Below are 24,195 nucleotides of genomic sequence, written 5' to 3' on the forward strand. Positions count from 1 at the left end.
TAATTTCGTGAATTGTTCTTCATCTTTCTCAATTAGATTGGTAATTTCTTGAAGACATTCATTTTCTTGAGTTAATTCTTCTAGTTCTTGTTGAAGAGAATTTACTCTTTCTAATTCTTGTTCAATTTGTTTGTCTAAATTTTGTGCTATTCGAAGTTCATTTAAGTGTAATCGTTCAATAACAATTTCTTCTCCTGTTTGATAAAATTCTTCACTTGTTTCTTTATACATTCGTTGCCAACAATTAACACACCAAGGAACATTAATTCCTAATACATGTCTCCATGTTTCCTGCCATTTAACAAAATCTGGTGTTTGTGAAATATCAGCAATAATAGGTTTATCAACTTCTTTTTCTTTCCAATATGATGAATGAAGAAATGATGTAGATCGTGTTAATATTGGTCGTTCGTCTGTTTTTCTTGGATCAGATGCTGGACTTGTTTGGAGAGAACTTATAGATTTATGAAGTGAAAGTGTAGGTGACAAAGAATTGTTAAAGAAAGAAGATGAATAATTAGAAGGTGGTGATAAATATGTTGTAATTCTGATTGATCTATCATTTTTCTTTGGTGGTGTAATACAGTCTTTTGGAGGTGAAGCAATAGCACTCGTAATAGAAGAAGGAAGAGTATAAATTAATTGTTGATGAAGGCGTATTGGCTGTTGACAAATAGTACATTTTAAAGGAACAATCTCCATTGTTTCTATTTCTTTTCTTTAATAGTTCTTTTGGTATAATAATCAATCTTATTTTTTTCTTATCTCTTTCTTTTCTTCTTCATTAAACTTCTCCTTCTTTTTTTAATTGAATGTTCAATTTGTGCTATATATAACAAAATACAAATGTCTTTAGAATTATTTTTGTTTCAGTGTTTAAATAGAGTCTAACAAAGAAAATCTTTTAATCTACAACGAGGATAAGTGTGTAATGGCTCTTAGTATTTTTCTTTCATATTTTAAAACATTAATGTCAATTTGTTCAACAACATAAAAGTCAAGTTAAAAAATATAGTTACAGCTTTAAAAATAAAACATTGTGTTGGGGGAAGACGTAACATTTTAAAAAAATACTTGAGAGTCTAAATAGAGTTTGTTTTCTTTTTATTTAGTGGTACATTATTTTTATAAACTCTAGGAGATGGTATTTTCTGCAAAATTACTTTATGTGAAGAAAGTTCTGTTTATACTTCCAACAATTAATTAACCAGTTTTCTTTAATAAAGTATCACACTCTTTTTATATAATCTATAATTATTATTATCACTCCTGATAATATGTCTATATTTTTAAGTTAATTTGGTGAATGACTGTAAAGTTCCATATGAATAAAAACAAACTAGTTTGATATGTTTTCTCATATGTTTATATCATATTAAAGAAGTTAATAATGTATAACAATTTTTGTTATCACTTGAGTGATTACATATTATTTATATTATAACTACTGAAATAATACAAAACTAACGTATTGAATAAGCGGTTCAATAAATTCTAATGGAATTATTTTTGGTTTCAAGTAAATTCTTTTTGAAGTATAAAATAAGATAAGCTAAACCAAATTTAAGAAGTTCAGAATGGTAATAAAGTTGATCTTTTCTGCTATATTTCTCTATCTATAATAAAATATTTTCAATTTTGATTATTTCCATTTAATATTTTTAGATGTATTTATTATATTTTCATTTATTGTTTTCACATATATTATTCAAGGATAATATAACTTGTTAATATACATTTACAGTATCACTGAAAATATTATTTTTTAAACAATGTAGCCTAGTCAGAATAAAATTAATTATTCTAAATAATAAAATAACATGAAATTTGTATTGTTATCATAATTTCTAAAGTCTCCAAAAAATAAAATTATAATAAGTTATATTTCTATTCAATCTATTTGATTAGAATATAACTCATGACTTTTCTAAATCTCTTTGTATCAACTGTATTATATGTACGTTTGATATTTCTTCTTCATCTTTACTAAATATTATCATCTATTTAACTTATAACATAATTCACTTGTTCTTGATAACAATAGTAATTGTATTTTTTACAAAAATCTACAACACTATATCAATTTTATTCAATTTGATAGAATAAAATTGTTATGTTGATTATTCAATGAAGTGTAAAAATAAAATAAGGATTTTAACATATGACAAAAACTATCTTTTGATGAACAAATGAATATAGCCTTTATTTATTTAATATAAGCTAATGTTATTTAAAAAACACTAACATTGATGGTGATCTAAAAATCGTTATTTTTTATAAATGCTAAATGTTCTTAAAACAATACTAACAACTCCAACCATTCATTTTATTAAATACTGTAGAAATGCTTAAAAGAATAAAAGATATTAATAAAGAAATGAATTATTTCATAACAAATAATTAATAATTCTGAAAACAAATACAATAGATTGCAATAGATTTTGATAGACTGTACTATTAAACAATCTATTTTTAATTAAACTTAATTTTTAACCATTGTTATTCATTTACTTAATAATATAAATTAAACACTTATACTATAGTATCAATAGATATAAATTATACTTTTTGAAAGTTTATGTTTATTAATTGTTGAGTATATCTCAATAAAAAACCGTCTCTATTTCACCAATAAATAAAAAATACTTCATCTTAACTTAAATAAAAAATTCTAGTAAAGTATTTTTCATTCTTCTTTGTTAATATTATGACAATGTATGTTCAAAGAAAGTTATTTCTGATGTATTTTATCTATAAAACGCAAAAACCCCCACCCTGTTATTTACTTGTTTTTCTGTTTCAAGTCTTTTTCTTGTACTACTAAGAAAAAGAAATAGAATAACAAAAATTTATGTTTTTAAATCAGCTAAAAATAAAAAGAAAAGCAAAAAGAGTTTTTAATAAAATGAACTTTAAAATAGGAAGTAAAAAAAGAAATGAATGGAATAATAATAGTTGTTTTATTGATTGGTGTAAGTTATGGACTTCCAAGACTTGATGATGCATGTTGTTTCCAAAGTAGTGGTGATAGATGTGAGTGTAATAAAGTTTATTCATGTCATATTCCACCAACATATTTTGGTTCTGAACAATATCTTCCACCATGTCCAAATAGTGAATGTAATGACAATTGTGTATTTAGTGGTTTGTTAATTAATTAAGAAATGATATTAATATACAAATGTTAACGTTTGATAGATTGGTTAATATCAATTATTTGTACTGTTGGGGTATTTTTTATTGATTTATTATTTATTGGAACAACGTGGTTGATATGCAGAAGACGATGTGAAGATAGTTAAGTCTATTAAAATTGAGAATTTGTTTAATGTTATTTTTTCGCTTAGTTTTAAGAAAGTATAAAAAGAGATAATCATCAATCAATTACAATATTTCTTCAGAAACACTACTTTCCATAAGAACAACATCATTATCATTATCAACTTCAAACTCAGGTTCTTTCTTTGGTTGTTCTTCTTTACTTTCATCTGAATCACTGTACGCAGTAATATCTCTATTCCATCCAGCATTTTCTAATAAATCAACACCAGTTGGTACATTAACAGGAATATGATATGGATAAGGAAGAGATGAAGGCATTTTTGGATAAGGAGGTTGTTGTGCAACCGTTCCACTAATGAATTTTGCATATTTAATAACTTCTTCAATGGTATAAACGTTATTTTGTTTAACCCTTTCATTCATGTCAACAATCTTTTGCACTTCATCTCTCAATTTTTCAATTTTCTCAATTCTGTCTAACACATCTAAACCAGTTGCAATCATATCCATTGAATATAATACTATTTTTTTTTGTTTTTATATTTTTTGATTTTAAGAAGTAAAAAACAATAATGAAAAGAATGTTTTTATCTGTTTTTTTTTTTTACTTCAGTATAAACAGGTATTTTAAATGATTTTGTTATTTACCTTCATGAAGGAATTGTTAAGGAGTATTTCATTTATTTGTCTTAATGATAGACAAGAGAGAGAGAATAATGAAATGAAAGAAGAGAGAAATGAATTTGTAATGAGAATGAAAAATTGAACTTTTCTGGGTTGTCCAAAAATACAAGGAACTGAATAACCCATTTCGACCTGAAATGAGTTTGGTCGTTTCAGAAAGTAAAAGTAAGTTAAGTCGGAGACATAAACCTTTTTTCGCACGAGGGTCGAATTCACGTGCAACTGAAAGTTCAGAATTGAATACAGGAACTACACAAACAGAAACAACAACTACTACAACTACATTAACAACATCACATTTTGAACAAATGACAATTCCTACTACATCAAATGAATATTTAAAAACAAATCAAATTGAGTTAACATTCTCAAAAGTACCATTAATATTAGAAACATCATTTAAATATAATGAAACTATTCTTCATTTATTACCACCACCACCAAAACCCTTAAGACAATATACTACATTAGAATTAATAAATTGGATTAAACCAAATGCTCCAAAAGAATTTTGTGAATATATTTTAACAAAGAAAATTAATGGAAATACAATAAGAAAATTAACAAAAAGAAAATTTTCACGACATGGTTGTAGTATTAAACAATCTGTTGAATTAACAGAAAAAATAAAAGGATTTGACCGAGAAACATCTTTTGGTTGTTTGTTTTTTACATTTAAATTTTTATTTAAAATTCTTTAAAAATGGTAATAAAAGAAAAAGAAGATAAAGAGAGAAAGAAGAAATACTAATTAAATAGTAATTGTCTTAGAAAATTTAAATTTTAGTGATTGTTTAGTAAGAGAAATGTATAGATTTACTGAAGGATTTAAAAAGAAAGAAATTGTTAAATTAAATTCTTTTGATTATTATAAAGGAATAACATTAACATTCATGGCATTAACATATTATTTTGCACAAAATGAAGCAATTCTTACATTAGAAAATTTAAAAGAAATAACAGAACGAATAAATGAAGAAAATCCATTTGATAGGATTGTATCTACAACTCAAAACAAAATGATTATTAACAGAACATTTTCATTCTTAAAAACAATGATTGAATCAGAAACAAGTGTTTTTTATTATTTTAAAGAAGAATTGATTGATTATATAATTAATTGTATTGCACCAGGACTTGATCCAATTCCATTTAGATGTCTTTTAAAATTTAGTAAAAAAGAAAATAATAGTCATTGTATATTTGAAAGTGATGAAACATATGCAGGAGAACAAATTATATTATATTATAAAGAAGTACTTATGCCAATATATATGTTACCAATTAATGAAACAATAACAAATCTTGATAAAAGAGAATGGGAGAATGGAGAACTTGCAGTTACTAATTATAGAATGATGTGGATACCATATAATACAACTATATTTCAAGATAAAATGAATTGTTCTTCATTTTATCAAATTCCTATTAAAAGTATTCAACAAAGTTCTCTTAGTGAAAGTAGTAAAGAAAAAGAGAAAGTTTATTTAATTAGAATGTTATCATACACATCTCAAATGATTACATTTGGATTTAAAAATATAGAAAATGCAAATGAAGTACAAAGTACTGTTCAACAACTTGAAAAGAAACAATATTGGATTGATGAATATGATGTATATTGTAATGAAATTTGTATTAAAAATAATAGTAAAAGAATATATAAAGAACTTAAAAATAATAAAGATTTAATATTAAAACCTATTGGATGGAATGATGAAGAATATATTTATTATTCTAAAAGAGAGTGTAGTAAATTAATATTAATAGATGAAAGTGAAAAAGGAGGAAGAATTTTTAGAATTGAAATTAATAATGATAAAAATGAAATAAATAATAAAAGAATTAGTGAAAATATTCAAGGAGAAATTATTGATTTAAGTTATTTAGATGATAAAATACTTGAAGAAGAAATGAATAATTATTATAGGTTTATTACAAAAATTAAAAAAGAACAAATAGATAAAATGTATAATAAATTAACATTTATTAGTGATGAAATGAAAAAAATAATGAGTTGTTTTTTTGATATTATTCCAAGGTTTAAACAAGGATATTCTTTTTGTTTTATTGGTAAAGAAGATCAAACTGAATCATGTGGTGTTTCTGCTTTATTTCTAATTATTACAAATAAATATTATAGAACATTTAATGGATTTTTAGAATTAATTCATACCCAATTTGTTTGTTCAAAATATTTTCAAGTTGTATATTCAAAAGGGTATCATCCATTTAATTTTTGTATATTTTTACATATGATTAATTGTATAATGTATTCATATCCAACAATCTTTGAATTTACTCCTTATCTTCTTTCATTTTTAACTTATCATACATTTTCTCATAGATTCAGTACAATATCTTCTCAAAAAAATCCAACTCAATCATTATATTCATATCTTCTTAATCATAAAATTCAATTTATTAAATCAGATTTCGATAATTTTGCATTTGATATTATGGAATATTGGCCACAATCTATTGTTTTATTACAACCTAATTTATTTATTGACTTTATTAATTATACTAAAGACAAAAATCCAATTCTTTCAATTCAAAGTAATTCTTCAATAGATCTTTCTAATTATTATTTAACTTCACTTCCTCATTATCTTTGGCAAAAAATACAAAAAGAACAAATTCAAGTAATGAATTTAAATGGAAATCAAATTCCTTTTATTCCTAATGAAATTGTAACTTTACCAAATTTAAAAGAACTTCAAATGAAAAATAATACAATTCAATATATTCCACAATGGCATTTATATCATTTAACAAATCTTACTTTCCTTGATATATCAGAAAGACCAAATAATGAAGCTAGTCAATATGAAATGATAACATTTGATATATTATGTCATTTAAAATATTTAAATATTTCAAATAGACCACTCTCTCCTGATATTTCATTTCCATTATCTATAAGAACTATTGTTGCAACAAATAGTTTTGAAACATTACCAAATAAAATGACAAAACTAACAAATTTAATTTCATTAAATTTATCATATAATCCTAAAATTAATACAAATCAAGTACTTCAATTAAATAAATTAAAAACATTAAAAATGTCATATTGTAATAAAACTAGAATTCCTAATTTGATTTCTACTATGACTAATCTTACATTATTAGATTTTTCTTATAATATTATGAAAGGATTACCATTAGACCTTTTTAATCTTACTAATTTATCAATTTTAGATGTTTCACATAATAATCTTCAATATCTTTCTCAACTACACACAAAATTAATTCAATTACAAACATTAAAAATTGATGGAAATTCAGATATAAAAATACCTCAAACACAAAAAGATCATATTAAATCAATACCACAAATACAAACAACAATATTTGAAACACCATTACATATTTTATCTGATAATAAAGGAATTGATTTATTTAAAAAGTTTTATAGTGAATTTAAAAATAGTAAATCAGATAATATTAAATTATATGAACAACTTCCAATTGATGATGAACCTAAAGCTCATCACTTTTTATTACAATATCATGATTTTAATAATCGAATTGGATTTATTCCACCAATATCAGATTGTTATATTATTATTTTATCATTTGATAGATGGAGAAGTGTTTTATCTCATTGGAAATATTATTTACAAAGAGTATTACCAAATGATGAATCAATTAAAATGAGAATAATGTTTTTTGTTGAAAATAAAAAAACAGCAGAAGATCAAAGTGCAGTAGATTCTATAAAGAAACAATTATTACCATGGCAAAGTGATGTTATTGTTTTAACATTAAAAAGTAAGAAAAAATTAAATATTGAATCAAAACTTAAGAAATTAATTAGTGATTTTAAAGTAATACCAAATGTTTATAATGAATCAATATTAAAAGTTGCTAAAGAAATAAAAATGGCTACATTTGATCCACCAGTTATTAAAGAAGGTCAATTATATAAAATTATTAATCAATTTAACTTAGAAGGAAATTTTCATACTATTATTAATGCATTACATCAACTTGGAGTAATTATTAGTGTTTCTAGAAGTATTGATAAAAAACAAAGAGTAGAAAATAAAATAAATATGTATAATCTCTTATCATTAAATAGTACAAATTCAAATTTAGTTATTGTAGATTTAAGTATCTTTGAAAATATTAATTTTTATCTTGAAAAACAAGCTCAAAATGGATTTGGATTTATTGAAAATATTAAAGAAATTATTCATTCATATAGAGGAATGAGTCCTGACACTATTAATGTTATTATGTATTTTATTCAAATGTTTTATGATGTTTTTATTGTCAGTGATGATTTTCTTAATAAATTTGGATTACAAGAAAAATATGAAGAATTTGTTTCTGTTCATTCAATTACAAGAATTGATATATTGTCAAGTCTTTATTCTCATCAAATTAATAAACTCCCTACAAAACGATCAAAATTTAATCATATGATTAATAGATCTCTTTCTACTGCAATTGAAATTCCATCGTTTAGTCAAGAAGATGAAATTCATTCTACTTGTCGTACACCTGCAGCATCAACTAGTCAACCAATACATATATCAAAAACTTTATATTTTCAACCAAGACTTCTTCCTCATATTGAACCAATTACATTAAATGAATATTGGCCAAAATTTCATGATACAAAAGAAATGGATTTTGGAAGAGTTATTAATTTTCAATATATTCCACCAATCTATTTTGCATATTTTATTTTTATTGCACTTATAGAAGGATTAAGTATTACTAAAGTATTTATGAATCAATGTATTTTAACAAAAATAGCATATGAACAACATTTTTATTTTTATATTGAATGTAATGAACATCAATTTACTATTAGAACGAGATATCGTGCTGCAACTGTTAATTCTGTATTAGTAGCTGCAGAATTAATGGAAGTATTATTAGATTCATTTTATAAAATTCATGATGAATTATTCCCTACATTAGAATATGATGAATTAATTCTTTGTCCAACTTGTTTAATTTTAGGAGTAGATAAATGTAGTGCTATTCCTTTAAAAGAAATTAATGAAGCAATTTTAAAGAATAAAGAAGTAATTAGTTTTGGAGAATGTCATACTTGTATGGTATCAACATGTAGCTTAGATCTTAGTTTAAAAGATTTAAGAAAAAAACAACAAAATAAGTTGTTTTCAGTTGAAATAAATAGAAGTGAATTAACTAATGAAAATTTACTTGGAATAGGAAGTACTGCTAAAGTTTATTCTACTATTTATAATAATAAGAAAGCTGCTATTAAATTATTTTCTTTTGAACCTTCTCAATTTTCTAGTGAAAAAGGAAAAGGAGGAGCAGCACATCTTGTGTCTAAAAGTATTACTGAATTAAAAAGAGAAATTTGTATTATGAATTTAATAGAATCACCTTATATTCTTAAATTATATGGAATTTCTTTTGATCCATTAGCATTAGTTATGGATATATGTGACAAAGGAGATTTACATGAATATATTAGAAATAAAAATAATGATCTTTCATGGCCAATTATGTTACGTTTTGCATATCAAATAGCAAGTGGAATGGCATCATTACATAAAGAATTAATCATTCATCGTGATTTAAAAAGTCCAAATATTTTAATTAAAACAAATCAACAAGGTGAATTAACTTGTGTTATATCTGATTTTGGACTTAGTGGAACTTATAATGAAGAAGAAAAATATTTTGTAGATAATCCAAGATGGGTAGCTCCTGAAGTATTAATTAATAAACCATTTACATTAGCAGCTGATGTATATAGCTTTGCCATTATATTATGGGAATTATTAGCAAGAGAAGAACCATTTAATGATTTTAAATTTCCATCCCAATTAAGAACATCTATTATTACTGGATTAAGACCAACTATTCCTAACTCTCCTTATATAAGATATAAAGAGTTAATTCAAAAATGTTGGAGTCAAGATCCTATTTTACGACCTCCATTTTCTGAAATTGTTGATAAACTTTCATTATTTAGAAAAATGGTTGAAAAAGAATTTGAAATATTACCAGTTTCATAACCTTTTTTAAAGGATTAAAATAAAAATTATTATGTTTTAATTGAAAATATTTGTTTTATTACTTTTAATTTGATTAAAGAATTTCAATTATCTCACTACGAACGAAAAACTTCCCTGCTTCAATAATCTTTACACGAACTGATTTCCCTAATAAATTTTCATTTTCACAATGTGGAACAATAACTTGAACAAAAGAAATATCATGACCTGCATAATTAATTCCATCATGTGCCATTTCATTAATCCAAACAACACACTCTTTTCCAACTAAATTTGTATATGGTAAATAACTATCAAATAATTCAGTTACTTCTCTACTTCTTTGTTTAACAATTTTACTATTAATTTGTTTCATTTTAGCTGCAGGTGTTCCTGGTCTGATATACATTTGAGAAATATTAACAACTGGAAATTTATGTTTTTCAATACATTCTAATGTTTTTTTATGATCTTCATCAGTTTCTGTAGGAAATCCACAAATAATATCAGTTGCAATACTAATCCCTGGAACAGCTATTCTAAGTCTATTACAAACATCATCAAATTCTTCTCGAGTATATTTTCTTTTCATTGCATCTAATACTGATGTAGATCCAGATTGAATTGGAATATGTAAAAATTTAAAACAACATGGACGTAATAAAATATTAACTATTTCATTAAAATACTTAATAATATATGGTGGATTAACCATTCCAATTCTCAACATTGCTTTCCCATCTACAACTTCACAAATACGTTCTAACATATGTGGAAATGTATCATTAATATCTAATCCATATGCTCCAATATCTTCTCCTGTTAATCTAATTTCTTTCACTCCTTCATCTACAGATTGTTGAACCCTTTTAACTAATTCTTCAATTGGATAACTTCTCAACCCTCCACGTGCATGTTTAGTTTTACAATAACTACATGCATTCTCACAACCTGTACATGTCACTATAATATCAATTAATGGATTACTTCTTACATGATCATCAATATCAACTAATGCACCTCGTTCTAAATAACTTTGTCCTTCATTATGAGTTGCTTTTTCTACTGCCTCTGTAATTTTATGAAGTTGATCAACACCAACAATAGAACATTTTTTAGAACAATGACATGCTTTGGGATCAGCTTGTGGAACACATCCTGCAATGACTAATGGAACATTAGCTTCTTCACATTTCTTTTGAACAACATCAATGGCTTGTTGTGATGGATTCTTTACTGTACAACTATTAATTACTACAGCTTTATATTTTGAACTGATTGGTGTTGAACTTGAATCTATTTTATAACCAGCATTTATTAAATCTTTTTGCATAACCTCACTATCACTAACATTATGTGAACATCCATATGTGAGAAATTTGATGGTTCCTAATTCTTCAATATCAGCCATTCTTCACTTTTTATTGTTTATATTTTAGTAATTTTCTTTTTATTCTTTTTTACCCTTTTTTTTTGTTTCATTCCTTTTTTTTGAGTCTTACCATTTATTCATCATTAACCTCAACCACTTAAATTCTCAAACAACCTTTGTCTTTCCTTCTTCTCTCTTTATTTGTTTAAACCATCACTTTAACCTTCTCATGAGATTATTATGTTATATATAACACTATACTATTTTAATAACGTTTCATTATTATTTCAACTCCTTTCAACTTAAAAATGGAAACTATAAACTCAAAAAGAATGTCTGTTTGTTTGAATAATGTATTTCAGTGAAATGAGAAGATATTCTTATTGATATAGCTTGAAAACGAAATTAGTCAATTAATTGAAGCATTTTATAATTTTGACAAAGATCAAGTTTGTTGTTTTATATTATTTATATGATGGGGTGATTGTTTTTATAACGTTATAATAAAAAACTTCAAAATACTCACATTGGTAGGATGGTTTTATTACAATTGATGAATTAAAAAGTATTCTTATGGATCAAGGCATGTGTATTTCCAATGAAGAAGCAGATGAAGCTGTAAAAGAAGCAAACCCAGATGCTGATGGGTATATTGATTATAAAGCATTTGCTCGTTTCCTTGTTGAAGCTTGTCGTGAATAATTTATTTCCTTTCATTATTTCTAATTTTGTTTTTTTTTACAAACCAACTGAAATTCTATTTTAAAGGTTATATAAAAATAAATAGGATTTCTTCATGAATGGGGTTGAGTTACACACCCCAAGTAAGGTTATTGTTTTTATGTTATTTTTCTGGGTTTTGAATAAAAATTGTTTAACTAGGTTTGAGTGTCAATGATTTTTTCTTTTGTATAAGGAGTTTTTGTATTTGTTGGATTTAACATATTGCCTATATTTATTCGTTTCAATTCACAATTTTTAGATTCTTATCAAAAAAAATACTAAAAAAAAAACAAGAATAGATAGAAAACAAAAAAGTTAATGATCAAAATTATTGTCATCATCAATAGCAACAATATCTGTAATATAAATGTTTCGTATGATATGGGCATTTTGAATCATTTCTTTAATTTCTGGTTTCAAAATTCCTTCTGTTAAAACTACACCATCTTGGCAACAGAAGAGTTCTGGCCAATATCCATGGCACTTCTTCATAAACTGTTCTCGTAATACAGCTATCTCTTTTTTCTTAATTTGTTTTTGTGGACGGTCTATATATTCAACAAGTTCTTCCCAAGTTTTGTTGTCCATGTTGAACACTTTTCTCCATTCTTCAATATAATTTATGTTCTGCCTAACAAAGCATTGCTCAAAAATGGAAGGAATCCATTGATGAAGTTCTAATAAGTTGTATGCGGTTGCAAACAAAACAGCATCTTCTACGTCTGAAATATACATTAATTGGTTCTTTGCCTTCTCATGGGTTAGTCCAATTATTTGGACATTATTATAAAATATTTGAAGAGCTAGTAAGTTTATTTGTTGTCCACATTTATTTGCCCAATAATATTCTTGTCCATTACAGAAGAACCCTGCTGCTTTAGTATAACAAGACATAGCCTCTAGTATGTCTGAATATGCGTCATCAACACAACCTTTTTTACTACCCATTTTCATTATGGCAGTGTCAACAATTTTCTTTGCTTTATTAAAGAATAAATTACCCCCTTCAATGGAGTCATTAAGATATGAATATGTTTCAGCAAATAATGTTTCATATAATGGATTTGAAGTGATTCCTATTTCATCCTTAATTTCTGCTAGATCTGATTGATAATACAGTAAAGTTTCAAATGCATCTTTTTGGTCATGTTTAGGTAAAATCACTCTATAGTCAACATCTTTGTCTGTCATTGCTTCAGAAATAAAGTATTTGACGAGTGTAGTTGGGGAATCATGTAACCGTGGAATACGAATATCATCATAAGCTTTTGTTCTAGTAATAACACGTACAAGATAAGAATGATTATGTGGAATTAAGAAAACTACTAGACTCTTTTGAATCTTTGTTAACACTTCTTTCATTAATTCAGTTGAGTTAGCATTTTTTGCAGCGGTGTGACACAAAATTAATGCCTCAGCAAGGGTGTTTATTGTAGTAACATTTTCTAAAAGATTTAGCATTGGCTTAACAATATCAGCAACCTTAGAAAGAATATTTAAATATGCTAGAATGTTTGGTGTAGACCATCCAATAACACATACTGGTTTAATTGTATTTGTTATTTCAATAAAATTATTTGCCAATAATCTACCTAATTCATTTTGATCAATTCTTTCTGCTTCAACAAATCTTTTAGCATCTTCAAATACTTTACTCCATTCTACAACTTTATTGGAATATTTCGATACAACTTTAGGCCCACAAATAGTTTGTAAAAAGTCAATTGCTTTAGCATTGTAATCAGCTGAACTAGTTAGTACAACCAAAACTAATGATTTATCTTCGAAATATTTATGAATCATTTCATATCGTATTTTTAGTAATTCTACAATTGGGTTGATGTGTGTTGTTCCTTTATAAATAGAATTAATTTGTTCAATTCCTTCTTCTAATTTCATTGTATATGATTGTGCACTAGTAATAAATTTAAGTACTTCATTAAATACTTCTATTTCTTCTGCGTGAACTGTTTCATTCATTTGTTGAGCCAAAGTATAATTAGAAGTATTTAATACGTAATAAACACTTTTAACAGTTGGGTTAATTAATGCCTCAACAGGGACATGCTCTCTAACTGCTTGTTGATATGTAGCTAAGATTTGTTTATTTTCTGCATGCATTTGTAAGATATTTCCATTTGAGTTTTGTCTTTCTAATACATCAAACCATTGTTCTTTAAGTTCCATTATTTCTACAACTTCGATATTAATAGTTTGATAATTTAACTCATTTCTTGTTTTAACTAATTGGTCAATATGTTCTTGATAGTACTGGATTGCTTCTAATGCGGGTGCTTTTCTTCTTTGAAGTAGTTCATCAATAGATTTCCAGTTTTGTTTACCAACCATTTGGTTTGCTTCTTTTTCAATAACTTTAAACAAAAACCTTGGTTCGAATTCATTAATGTGATGATATGTTTCTTCAAAATATCTTGCATTAGTCATTTTTTCAATAAATTCAATTGGACTTTCTATCAGACTTAATGAGAGTTGTGTCTTTTCAATAAGCTCAATGATATTACAATATTTTTTAATCTTTAATTTTACACTCTCTCCTAAATTCTTTCCTTTCAAATATCCTATCAACTTTTCTAATCTCATTGGTGATCGTTGTTGCCACCAACTAACAACGATATCAAGACAGTCTTCAATAACACTCTTTCTCCACTCTTCATTTCCTATCATTCCATATTTTAAATCCATTTGTTCTGAATTAGATTCTATGTCTTCAAAATTAGTTTGTGAAATCAATCCACATATATCAAAGAAATGTCTCAATGCATTTGTACAATCAAATAAGAAAAAGCCTAATCTTAACAATCTACAACTACAATCCTCTTGTACCATTTCTATAATACGATCTTTTGTTGAGTTAATAGTCTTATTTGAAGATCCTATAAAAATAGAAAACGCTTCTAATGGTGAGTCTTCTAATAAAATTGTTAATAGTCCACGCTCACTACTTATCTTTGACAATGCTCCAATAGCATTCGAAATATGTTTTGCGATTGAAACATCCCCACTATACTGAATTAGAAGATCTTTAACATCACTCCATTTATATCCATGTTTATCAGCAAAGATTAGCATCTCTAAAAATGCTTGTTTTCTTGAAAGTATTTGAAGTTGCATTGGTCTTAATGGGACTTGGAAAATGTTGCATAAATATCCTAGTCTGTCCCATCCTTTTGTTGGTGGATATGATGATCCCATTAATTCATCATAACATTTGACAAATTCTTCTTTAATTTCAAAATTAGATTCAAAAAGTAAATGGTAGTCAATCATATTTTCATTTTTAATAGACTGGAGTGATGGGTAATGTTTAAAAATATAATCGTATTGAGTTTGAAGGTCTTCATGTAAAACAGTGACAAGTTTGATATATGGATTATTTGAGATAAACGAACAACACGTCCTTACTTCAGAGTCATTTGCCACAATTAATTCACATAACTTCTTATCAGTAATTTTTTGATTCATTTTTGCAAAAATACATTGTTTTTGAGTCAAATAATATTCACAACTTAACCAATTCTTTCCTTCAGGAATTGATTTCCGTGGAACAAATCCAAATGGTCCTTCTATTAAAGGATCATAAACTCTTTGAAATGTATTAGAATATAATTGTGTTAATGAAAGATCGCCGTTTGTTGTTGTTAGATGACAAATACCATTTAATTTAGACGATGAAGCACTTTCAGTTTTAGTATTTTCTTCAAAGAAAGCATTGAGAATATTAGATAATTGTGGTTTTGACAATAATAGATTAAATACAGGTTCTTTTAATTTTCCATCCATAGGAAGTGGTGCATCCAAATGTTTTAATGTGTTCATTAATATCGCTTCTTCATATGAAGAGTGTAAGGCATGAATTTGATTCATCCACATTACAGGGAATTTTGTAATTTTCATTCCTTCAATACAACTATCAATTAATGGTAAATTATTAATAGATTTATATTCTTCAACAATTGTTAGTGCTTGTTTTTCACTAATAGAAGGATGAGGATGAATAAGCAGTTCTTTTTGATCTTTAAGACATTCACTATCTGGTTTGAATGTATTTTCTTCAATAAAATCTTTAATAACTCTTTTTGATGGGTCAACACAATAATATTCAACAAGCCTCCATAGTGTTTTTTTATCTTCTTCTCCTTTAATTAAATCAAGATGCTCTTTAATCCACTCTTTCACTTTATCTTCTTTGTTATGTGAAATAAAATACTTAACTAATTCCCATTGATCTACACAACATTCATTTTCTCCACACTCTGCTAAAATAAATGATTTATCTCTATCGTTTGCATTAATAATATCATTAACTCGAACAACACAAAGTTCTTTCTCATCAAGCACAGGAAGAATGTCTGATGTAATTCCATATTTTTGTGCGATTTTTGTTGGTATATCTCCATCAAAAGGAGAAATTTCTTCTATTCCTTTAACAATTGACACGTCGTATTTTCTGTTTAATTTTGTATGACTTCTATGATCATAAGTGTTAATAAAATCAATGTCAAATTGATTCAAATGGGGATCAATCTCATAATACATTTCAATACAAGATTGCCTTAATAAACTATTAGTAGTATTCATAATAAGAGTCAACAACATTTTACTTAAATCTTCAATGCCTATTCTTAATGCAATTTTAATAGCAATGTCATGTTTTCCTTCTTGTGCCTTTTTCATACACAATGCTTGTCCTTTAATAATTAAGTCAGAATCCTTTGTTTCATTAGAAGGGATATTCCCATTAAGGATAATATCTTCAAAACTTAATTTCTTATTAGTACATTTTAAGTCTATCATTTTCAATGTATTATTAATTTCTTGTTTTTTATGATCAAACTCCTCTCCAAAAACTTTTTTTACTTTTTGACATCGTTGTTCACGACTTTCTCTTCTAATTTTTTCATCTGCACTACCAATCTTCCTTATTGCCTCACCGAGCATATCTACATTTTCCATCAAGTCATGTTGTGCAATAAATTTACAAGCCTTAAGACAAACCTGAATAATATCACGAGGTGTTTCTATTCCTAAATGATCAACAAAAATTTTGAGTGCAGCACTAAGTAATTGGTTGTCATTTTTTTCAATCAATTTATCAACAGCTTTATCTACTTCTGAAGAATCAACTGTCTCTAAAGCATGTTCTAATGTAATAAGAATCCTTGAATCAGCTGAATCAACAGCAAATTGAGGATTTAAATCTGTAATATAATTGATTAATGAGCCAAATCCACCATTAATTAATGTTAATAACATTCTTCTTGAATCACCACTAACTGCAGCAATTAATTTGTTATCACTAATATAAACAGGAAAAATTGTATCACCTACAAGTTGAATTGAGTGTTGGTCAATCCTCTCTTCTGAACCTACACGTGATAAAATAAATTTGTTTGTGAATTTTTGAATGATATAAATACCAGTTTGTGAAACAAAAATCTGTTCTGATAATCCAGATTGTTCAAGATCATATGAAGTAAATGTCAAAGGATTTTTTGAATCCATTTCTAATAGTTCTTTGTAAGGCTCATCTGTTAAATGAGTTATTGGAGTAAAAACTATTACTTTCTTTCCATTACAAAAAACAAAGTTTTGAAGTTCTTTTGAAAAAGAGAAAGAACGTAAATCATTAAATGTTGTTGTAAGAAATGAGAGATAAACATGAAGATGATGTGGCTCCTCTGGTGACAAAATTGAAATTTCACCATTTTTATGAATAAATAAAGATAAACGATGTGCTGAATTAAAACAAATGATATCATGTAATGTTACAGAGAAGAGTCGAAGTGAAGTGTCATATATATTAATATCAAATGAATGTTCATTTTCTAAAGGAATTATAATAATAAAGGCATTTCTATAACTATCAATAGTACATACTTTATCTGAAACAAGTGTTTGAAGAACAAAATTTGAATTTGAATGAGGTTCATATATATACAGTCTATCTGAAGATTGATAAATTAAGTTTTCGGATTTATTTAAAATTGCCCAATTATATGATTGAACTTTTTCAATTGTCTTTTCAAATGAGTTAATCAAAGAGATGATATGAAGTTGTCTGTTTTTTTCTAAAATCGAAATATAGTTTTGATTTGGAGATATCTTAACATTTTCATATTCGTATCCAACTAATTCTTTAAAGGTATGTATGACAATTTCCTTCATCCTAAATTAATCATTTTTTACAGTTCTTTTCACCAGAATCTTCTAATTTCTTTTTTTTTCTCATGAATAATTAAATCTTAAAAAAATAAAAAAAAAAACTAATTCTATTAAAACCATTAAAATTGAGATTTAATCTTCTTTTTCTTTTTTTGTTTGCTCTGATGCTTTGTTCTCAACTTGATAATCTCTAATTGGCATTAAGGTTGGAGGGATAGTCACTTTCTTTCCTTGTATTAATGCAATAGTACTACAAGTAATAAATCCAATTAATCCAAGAATGCTAGTCATAAAAAGTCCAGTATTTCCTGTGAGTAATGAAGTAACTCCACAAACAACAGCTATAAATAAAGATCCAATTAACCCATAAATAATAATTTTATTCATTCCTTTAAAATGATATTTAGTATTAGTTCCTTCACAATTACCTAAGAATACATTCATATGATCGGTTGTTTCTCCGTCATAAAAATTGTTAATAAAGTATCTTAAAATACTATTTGTTCCATCATTAATTAATCCCATTTTTGTTCGTTTACCAGTTCGAGTAATATCATTCTTCAATGCACATGTCCCTGTATATTGTTTACTCATTTGGTCACCATTATCAGCCCATAAATTTACAAACATAGCATTTAAACAAGCATTATCAGTAATCTTGTCTTGATCCATTAAAATATTATTCTCTTTTTCTTTTAAGAATTGTTCAGCAGTTAACCTTCCAAAGACACTTTCACAAACATTAGTTCTATCTAAATTATCAACACAATTTACTCTAAACACTCCTTTTTGTTCATGTTCTTTAGAGTTAATATTCCATTGACACCAGCTAAAATCATTTTCTTTATAAATAGTTTCCATGTAATTCATTAACTCTTTCATATTTTTCATTAACTTATGAAAATCAACTCGTTTTAATTGTATGTCTTGATCATTCATTTTATTAACATATTCTTCATATTTATCTCCTAAACTCTTTTCTCCTCCTTTTAAATCAGTTAATGAAACAGCAGTAATTTTTTTATATTGTTTTTTAATATTCTCAAAATGATTCTTAAAAGCTTCATAATTCTCCTCTTCATTTTGACTAATTGCAATTTTTGGTTTATATTTAATATTAGGAATTTGAGACCATAATAATGGAATACTTCCTCTTATTTGAACATAACTACAATATTTTTCACCAACACGAATTATTTGTTCAGTTTCTACATAATTAGCAACTTCACCATTTTGTTCTGCACCACGGACATAATACCTTCTTCCTACACGTTGATTAGATCTTCTACTAATAAGAATTAATTCAACTTTTTTAATTACTATATTACTTTTTACTTCAGGTTCTACAGCACACTCACTTCTTCCTATAAAACCTTGAATGATTGGAAGTCTCATCATTTCTGGGAGACTTTTAATCATTTTATGATTCCATACAAATTGTAGATTACATCTATCAAATACAGTACCTTGAGAAGAAGGTTGTGTTTGATATGAACGGGTTAAATCATAAGTATAAGAAAAATAGAATGATGGAATAGAAAGAGTTGATGATATAACATTTTTATGATATTCTCTAAAAGATTCTTCTTCATGTTCAGTAATTGGGAAAATATCATATCCTTCAATTTGATAAAATTTATGTTGAAGGAATTTTGTAATTAATTTCTTTTTAGTAATAACAATAAGACAATTACTTTTTTCTAGTTCATGAATTCCAATAATTCCTTCTATTTCAATTTTTTCACTTCCTTCAGGAATTTTACATTCTTCAAAACTTATTTTTTGATTCTTTTTATTAATTTTCAATGCTTTGTTATTATCAGTGATTGATGGAAATATTATAATTTCATCACTTAAATTATATAATTCATAATGTTCTATAATACTAGTCATTAATTGAACTTCTTTTATTATTTTTTAGTTATATTATTTTTTTACCTTTTTCTTTTTTTTTTTTGTTATTAAAACATATAAAATTTTTTTTGATTTTTTACTCAAATTACTAACTATTTAAAGTTTTTATAATAAAAATATATTTAAAACTATAAGAAAAAAAATAATAATTAAACTGATTAAAAAAAAAAAAGGGGTAAAAATAATCTAAAAAAGAATTAAAAAAAAGTCTATAGAAGTAAGCTTTTATTCTATTTAATTTTTTTTTGGAAGAAATTTTAATTTTTATATTTTAAAAAATATTATTTTTATAAGACTGTTTGTTTCCCAATGATTAAAATAAAACTAAAAAAGGTTTTATCTTACAAAGAGGATGAGTTGTATTTCACAAGTACAAAAACCTCTAACATTACTACTTACTCATGAAATTCAAAATACATATTTATGTTGCAAAGAACAAAAGAAAAATACACAAAATAAAGCTAAAACAAGAATAGATAAAGATGGACATTTACTTTGGAGAATTAATGAAGTATTAGCAAATAGATACCAATTAATAAAAGGACTTGGAAAAGGATCATTTGGACAAGTAATTCAATCGATTGATTTAGTAACAGGAGAACAAGTTGCTTTAAAAGTAATAAGAAAAGATAAAAATTTTTATGAACAAGCGAAATTAGAAGTTCAAATATTATATTTATTAAATTCTCGTGATCAAACAAACAACTCTAAAATTGTTCGTTTAAAAGATACATTCAATTTAAGTGGACATTTTTGTATGGTATTTGAATTACTTTCATACAATTTATATGATTTTTTAATGAAAAAGAATGGCTCATTAGGGCTATCATTAGTAAGAAGATTTGCATTTCAAATATTAAGTGCATTACATTTTTTACAACAACCTGATATTAGAGTAATTCATTGTGACTTAAAACCTGAAAATATTGTTTTAGTATCACCAAATAAAGCTGATATTAAAATTATTGATTTTGGTTCTTCATGTACACCATCTACTCATATGTACAAATATATCCAATCTAGATATTATCGTTCACCTGAAGTAGTTATGGGATTACCTTATTCTCATCCAATAGATATGTGGTCTTTAGGTTGTATTTTACCAGAATTACTTACAACTGAACCATTATTTCCTGCTCGTTCTGAAGTTGAATTACTTGTAATGATGGGAGCATTACTTGGAATGCCTCCTAATTCAATGATAAAAGAAAGTCATCGTGCAAGAAAATTATTTATTCCTCATGAAAATGATGAAAATTATGATTTTCATCCAACTCTTCAACCTCTTTATAATAAGAAAAAGAAATTACGAAACATTATTGGTGTTGATATTGGTGGACCTTTAACAAGAACTCCAGGTGAACGAATGGAAAGAGATGAACTTGAAAAGTTCTGTGATTTATGTCTTAGAATGCTTTCTTTTGATCCTAATAAAAGAATCACTCCTAGAGAAGCTCTTGCTCATCCATTCTTTCAAAGTGGTATTATTAAAGAAATCAATCCTTTATTTAAGAGAGAAGAACAGAAAATGGAGGAAGAGCCACTTGTTAATGTTGAAACTGTGAATGATAGTAGTAGGCCAATGTCAAGATAATTTGTCTTTTTTTTATCAACCTTTCATTTACTTTCCTTTATCTTTTTTTTTCATTAATAAATGACATTAATATCTTTATTGATGTATGTAATATTTTTATTTAAACCCTCTTTTTTCTTTTAAGGTTATTAAGTTTAAATTGAATCTTTGTTATTCTATTGAAAAATGTTATTTCTTTAGTTTTAATATTCGTTCAAACAGAAGATAGAAAAACCAGTAAGAAAAAGATATAAATCAATATAGTTAAGAAAATAATAAAATGAATAATAAAATTTAAAAAAAAAATAGAGTTTTAAGAACTGGAATTATTTCGAATAAGCCATATTCAAAAACCAAAACAAAAGGAAAAAAACAACGTTAAAAAATAAGTTTTGTTTTTAGTAAAAGAATAACATTTTTTACTATTATTTATAGTAAAAACAGTTTTTCTCTTTTTAACTAAACATTTAAAGGATTAAAAAAACTTAAAAATCAAATAACATTTTCATATGAACCTTCTTGTTAGACATTCAGAAGATCCTATGTATATTCCTGGAGAAGACAAAATAAATGAACCAATACAAAAAGAAAAAAAACAAGGAATTAAAAAGACGTATTCAGTTGGTGATCATATACCTGAAGTATATGAAAGTAATTCTCACTCAGTAAAAAAAACGTTAAAATCATTACATCCCTCTAGAGCAATTAGTGGAGTTAAACTTGTTACAAGAGAAGTTAATGGTGAAGTTAAACGAGTAAGTGAATTAACAAATACATTATATAGAAGATTAGCACCAATAAAAGAATTAATTGAGACAGAAAAGTCATATATTGAAACCCTTGCAGAGTTAATTAATAATTATATGATTCCTTTACAAAAAAATGGATTAATTACAGAAAAACAATATAAAACTATCTTTTGGGAAATTCTTCCAATTTATCATATTAACTGCATTTTTCTACATCGATTTGAACGGTATTATGGTACTATTAATTCTATTGACCGTACAGAAGAAGAAGATAGATTTGGAAAGTTTTGTCTTTGGTTTTCATATGTTTGTGATTTTTTAATGATATATGAAAACTATATCTATAATCTTCCTTTGGCTCAAAAAGTGATTAAAGAAGAACGACTCAAAAATAAAGCATTTAATACATTTCTTAATAATAATACACAAAAATCAGAACGACATTATGACATTTCCTCATTAATGGTTGCACCACAACAAAGAATACCTCGATATAATTTACTTTTTCAGGATATGATTAAAAGAACTCCATTAGTTAGTAATAACATATTTATTGTACAACACATAGTTGATAAAATTACTCGTATGACAAATAAAATTAATAGACTTATTGGTGAACGAGAAGATATGAGTAGACTAAGGGAATTATTAAATAATGTAGAAGGATTAAATGATGCTGCTATGGGAAATTTTGTTATTCAAGGAAGACTCCTTGAAAAATCATTTAATGTACATTATTGGAGTAATACTAAAACAATAGTAAAAAGAATTTGTTATTTATTTAATGACTCTATTCTCTTTGTACGTGAAAATGGAAAAAAGAAAATTTGTGATATTTTTCTTGAATATAATTGTTGTGAATTACTTGATGAAATAAGTGTTCTTCGTGAATTGAATCATAGTATAGATAATCTTAATTATATCACACGAACAAAACTTAATTGTAAATCTAAAATGGCTATCATTCTTCATGGAATTATTATTAGTGAACGTATTAAAAAAGATCGAGCAATAGTATTTTGGTTAAATAGTCCAGCTGAAACAGCTAAAGTAAAATATACATTAGTTCAAACTATAGAAAAATATCTCCCATAATCTTAATTTAAATTCCTTTTTTTTTCATGTTTTATATAACACTATTAACATATATTTGGTGATATAAAACATTCAATCAAAATTTAATTACCTTCTTCTTTTTCTTTGGGACTTCATCTTGTTCTGATTTAGTAGGTTTGATAGGTTTTTCTTCATCACCATCTCCACTTTTAAATCCTTTTTCTTCAATATCTCTTTTACTAACATAATCATCTTGATCATCATCTCCTGTTTGTTTTTTTCTTTTATTTGGACAATCTTTTGCAAAGTGATTTACATCACCACAATATCTACATCCTCCACCTTGAGGATAAATTCCTTTTGGATTATTTGGACAATCACGTGATATATGTCCCATTTGATGACAAACAAAACATGTTGAAAACGCTAATTTACCTGTTCTTGGTTCAGGACAATCTCTTAAAATGTGATCATGACTTCCACAATTATAACAAATTGAGTCTTCTCCTTTTGCTTTTTTAGGACAGTTTTTTAGACAATGTCCAGGCTGTCTACAATAAAAGCAAATTTTGTCTTTATCATGATTATAATGGCTTTTATGTTCACTCATTCCTATTAATCAAATTTAATTATTTTTACCCTAACTTTTTTTATTTTTTATTAAAA

General features: G+C 25.8%; 11 protein-coding genes across 11 annotated transcripts in view; 5 read left to right on the top strand and 6 right to left on the bottom strand.

Annotated features, from left to right (window-relative positions):
* The window catches only part of EHI_141790 (uncharacterized protein), a gene marked incomplete at both ends in the record, with an annotated part of 919 nt that extends 217 nt beyond the window's left edge, over window positions 1-702 (bottom strand). Inside the window, one exon of the mRNA XM_001913452.1 lies at window positions 57-702. Within this exon, the coding sequence (XP_001913487.1) occupies window positions 57-702 (646 nt within the window). The remainder of the gene's footprint in view (window positions 1-56) is intronic.
* A 2,234-nt stretch (window positions 703-2,936) lies between these two features.
* On the top strand, window positions 2,937-3,161 carry EHI_141800 (uncharacterized protein; the record flags this gene model as incomplete). Its single annotated transcript, XM_649524.2, has 1 exon — window positions 2,937-3,161. The coding sequence occupies one exon, from the start codon at window positions 2,937-2,939 to the stop codon at window positions 3,159-3,161; it is 225 nt and encodes a 74-aa protein (XP_654616.2).
* Window positions 3,162-3,384: 223 nt separating this feature from the next.
* Window positions 3,385-3,792, bottom strand: EHI_141810 (uncharacterized protein; the record flags this gene model as incomplete). Its single annotated transcript, XM_649556.1, has 1 exon — window positions 3,385-3,792. One exon carries the CDS (start codon window positions 3,790-3,792, stop codon window positions 3,385-3,387), a length of 408 nt encoding a protein of 135 aa, XP_654648.1.
* Window positions 3,793-4,103: 311 nt separating this feature from the next.
* Window positions 4,104-9,980, top strand: EHI_141820 (protein kinase, putative; the record flags this gene model as incomplete). The annotated part of the gene is made up of 2 exons (XM_649555.1): window positions 4,104-4,626; window positions 4,726-9,980. The coding sequence occupies 2 exons, from the start codon at window positions 4,104-4,106 to the stop codon at window positions 9,978-9,980; spliced, it is 5,778 nt and encodes a 1,925-aa protein (XP_654647.1).
* A 73-nt stretch (window positions 9,981-10,053) lies between these two features.
* On the bottom strand, window positions 10,054-11,370 carry EHI_141830 (RNA modification enzymes, MiaB-family; the record flags this gene model as incomplete). The annotated part of the gene is made up of 1 exon (XM_642791.1): window positions 10,054-11,370. One exon carries the CDS (start codon window positions 11,368-11,370, stop codon window positions 10,054-10,056), a length of 1,317 nt encoding a protein of 438 aa, XP_647883.1.
* A 293-nt stretch (window positions 11,371-11,663) lies between these two features.
* On the top strand, window positions 11,664-12,033 carry EHI_141840 (calmodulin, putative; the record flags this gene model as incomplete). Its single annotated transcript, XM_001913453.1, has 3 exons — window positions 11,664-11,669; window positions 11,724-11,780; window positions 11,866-12,033. The coding sequence occupies 3 exons, from the start codon at window positions 11,664-11,666 to the stop codon at window positions 12,031-12,033; spliced, it is 231 nt and encodes a 76-aa protein (XP_001913488.1).
* A 336-nt stretch (window positions 12,034-12,369) lies between these two features.
* Window positions 12,370-18,240, bottom strand: EHI_141850 (uncharacterized protein; the record flags this gene model as incomplete). Its single annotated transcript, XM_649552.2, has 2 exons — window positions 12,370-17,441; window positions 17,493-18,240. 2 exons carry the CDS (start codon window positions 18,238-18,240, stop codon window positions 12,370-12,372), a joined length of 5,820 nt encoding a protein of 1,939 aa, XP_654644.2.
* Window positions 18,241-18,369: 129 nt separating this feature from the next.
* EHI_141860 (phosphoinositide phosphatase, putative) lies at window positions 18,370-20,130 on the bottom strand (the record flags this gene model as incomplete). The annotated part of the gene is made up of 1 exon (XM_649551.1): window positions 18,370-20,130. The coding sequence occupies one exon, from the start codon at window positions 20,128-20,130 to the stop codon at window positions 18,370-18,372; it is 1,761 nt and encodes a 586-aa protein (XP_654643.1).
* Window positions 20,131-20,503: 373 nt separating this feature from the next.
* On the top strand, window positions 20,504-21,745 carry EHI_141870 (protein kinase domain containing protein; the record flags this gene model as incomplete). Its single annotated transcript, XM_649550.1, has 1 exon — window positions 20,504-21,745. One exon carries the CDS (start codon window positions 20,504-20,506, stop codon window positions 21,743-21,745), a length of 1,242 nt encoding a protein of 413 aa, XP_654642.1.
* Window positions 21,746-22,233: 488 nt separating this feature from the next.
* Window positions 22,234-23,568, top strand: EHI_141880 (Rho guanine nucleotide exchange factor, putative; the record flags this gene model as incomplete). Its single annotated transcript, XM_649549.1, has 1 exon — window positions 22,234-23,568. The coding sequence occupies one exon, from the start codon at window positions 22,234-22,236 to the stop codon at window positions 23,566-23,568; it is 1,335 nt and encodes a 444-aa protein (XP_654641.1).
* Window positions 23,569-23,644: 76 nt separating this feature from the next.
* Window positions 23,645-24,139, bottom strand: EHI_141890 (zinc finger protein containing CCHC type domain; the record flags this gene model as incomplete). The annotated part of the gene is made up of 1 exon (XM_649548.1): window positions 23,645-24,139. One exon carries the CDS (start codon window positions 24,137-24,139, stop codon window positions 23,645-23,647), a length of 495 nt encoding a protein of 164 aa, XP_654640.1.
* Window positions 24,140-24,195: the final 56 nt, after the last annotated feature.

The sequence above is a fragment of the Entamoeba histolytica genome, genomic scaffold, assembly GCF_000208925.1.
Source record: "Entamoeba histolytica HM-1:IMSS scf_1104750518443 genomic scaffold, whole genome shotgun sequence".
In the NCBI taxonomy this organism is placed as follows: Eukaryota; Evosea; order Mastigamoebida; family Endamoebidae; genus Entamoeba; species Entamoeba histolytica.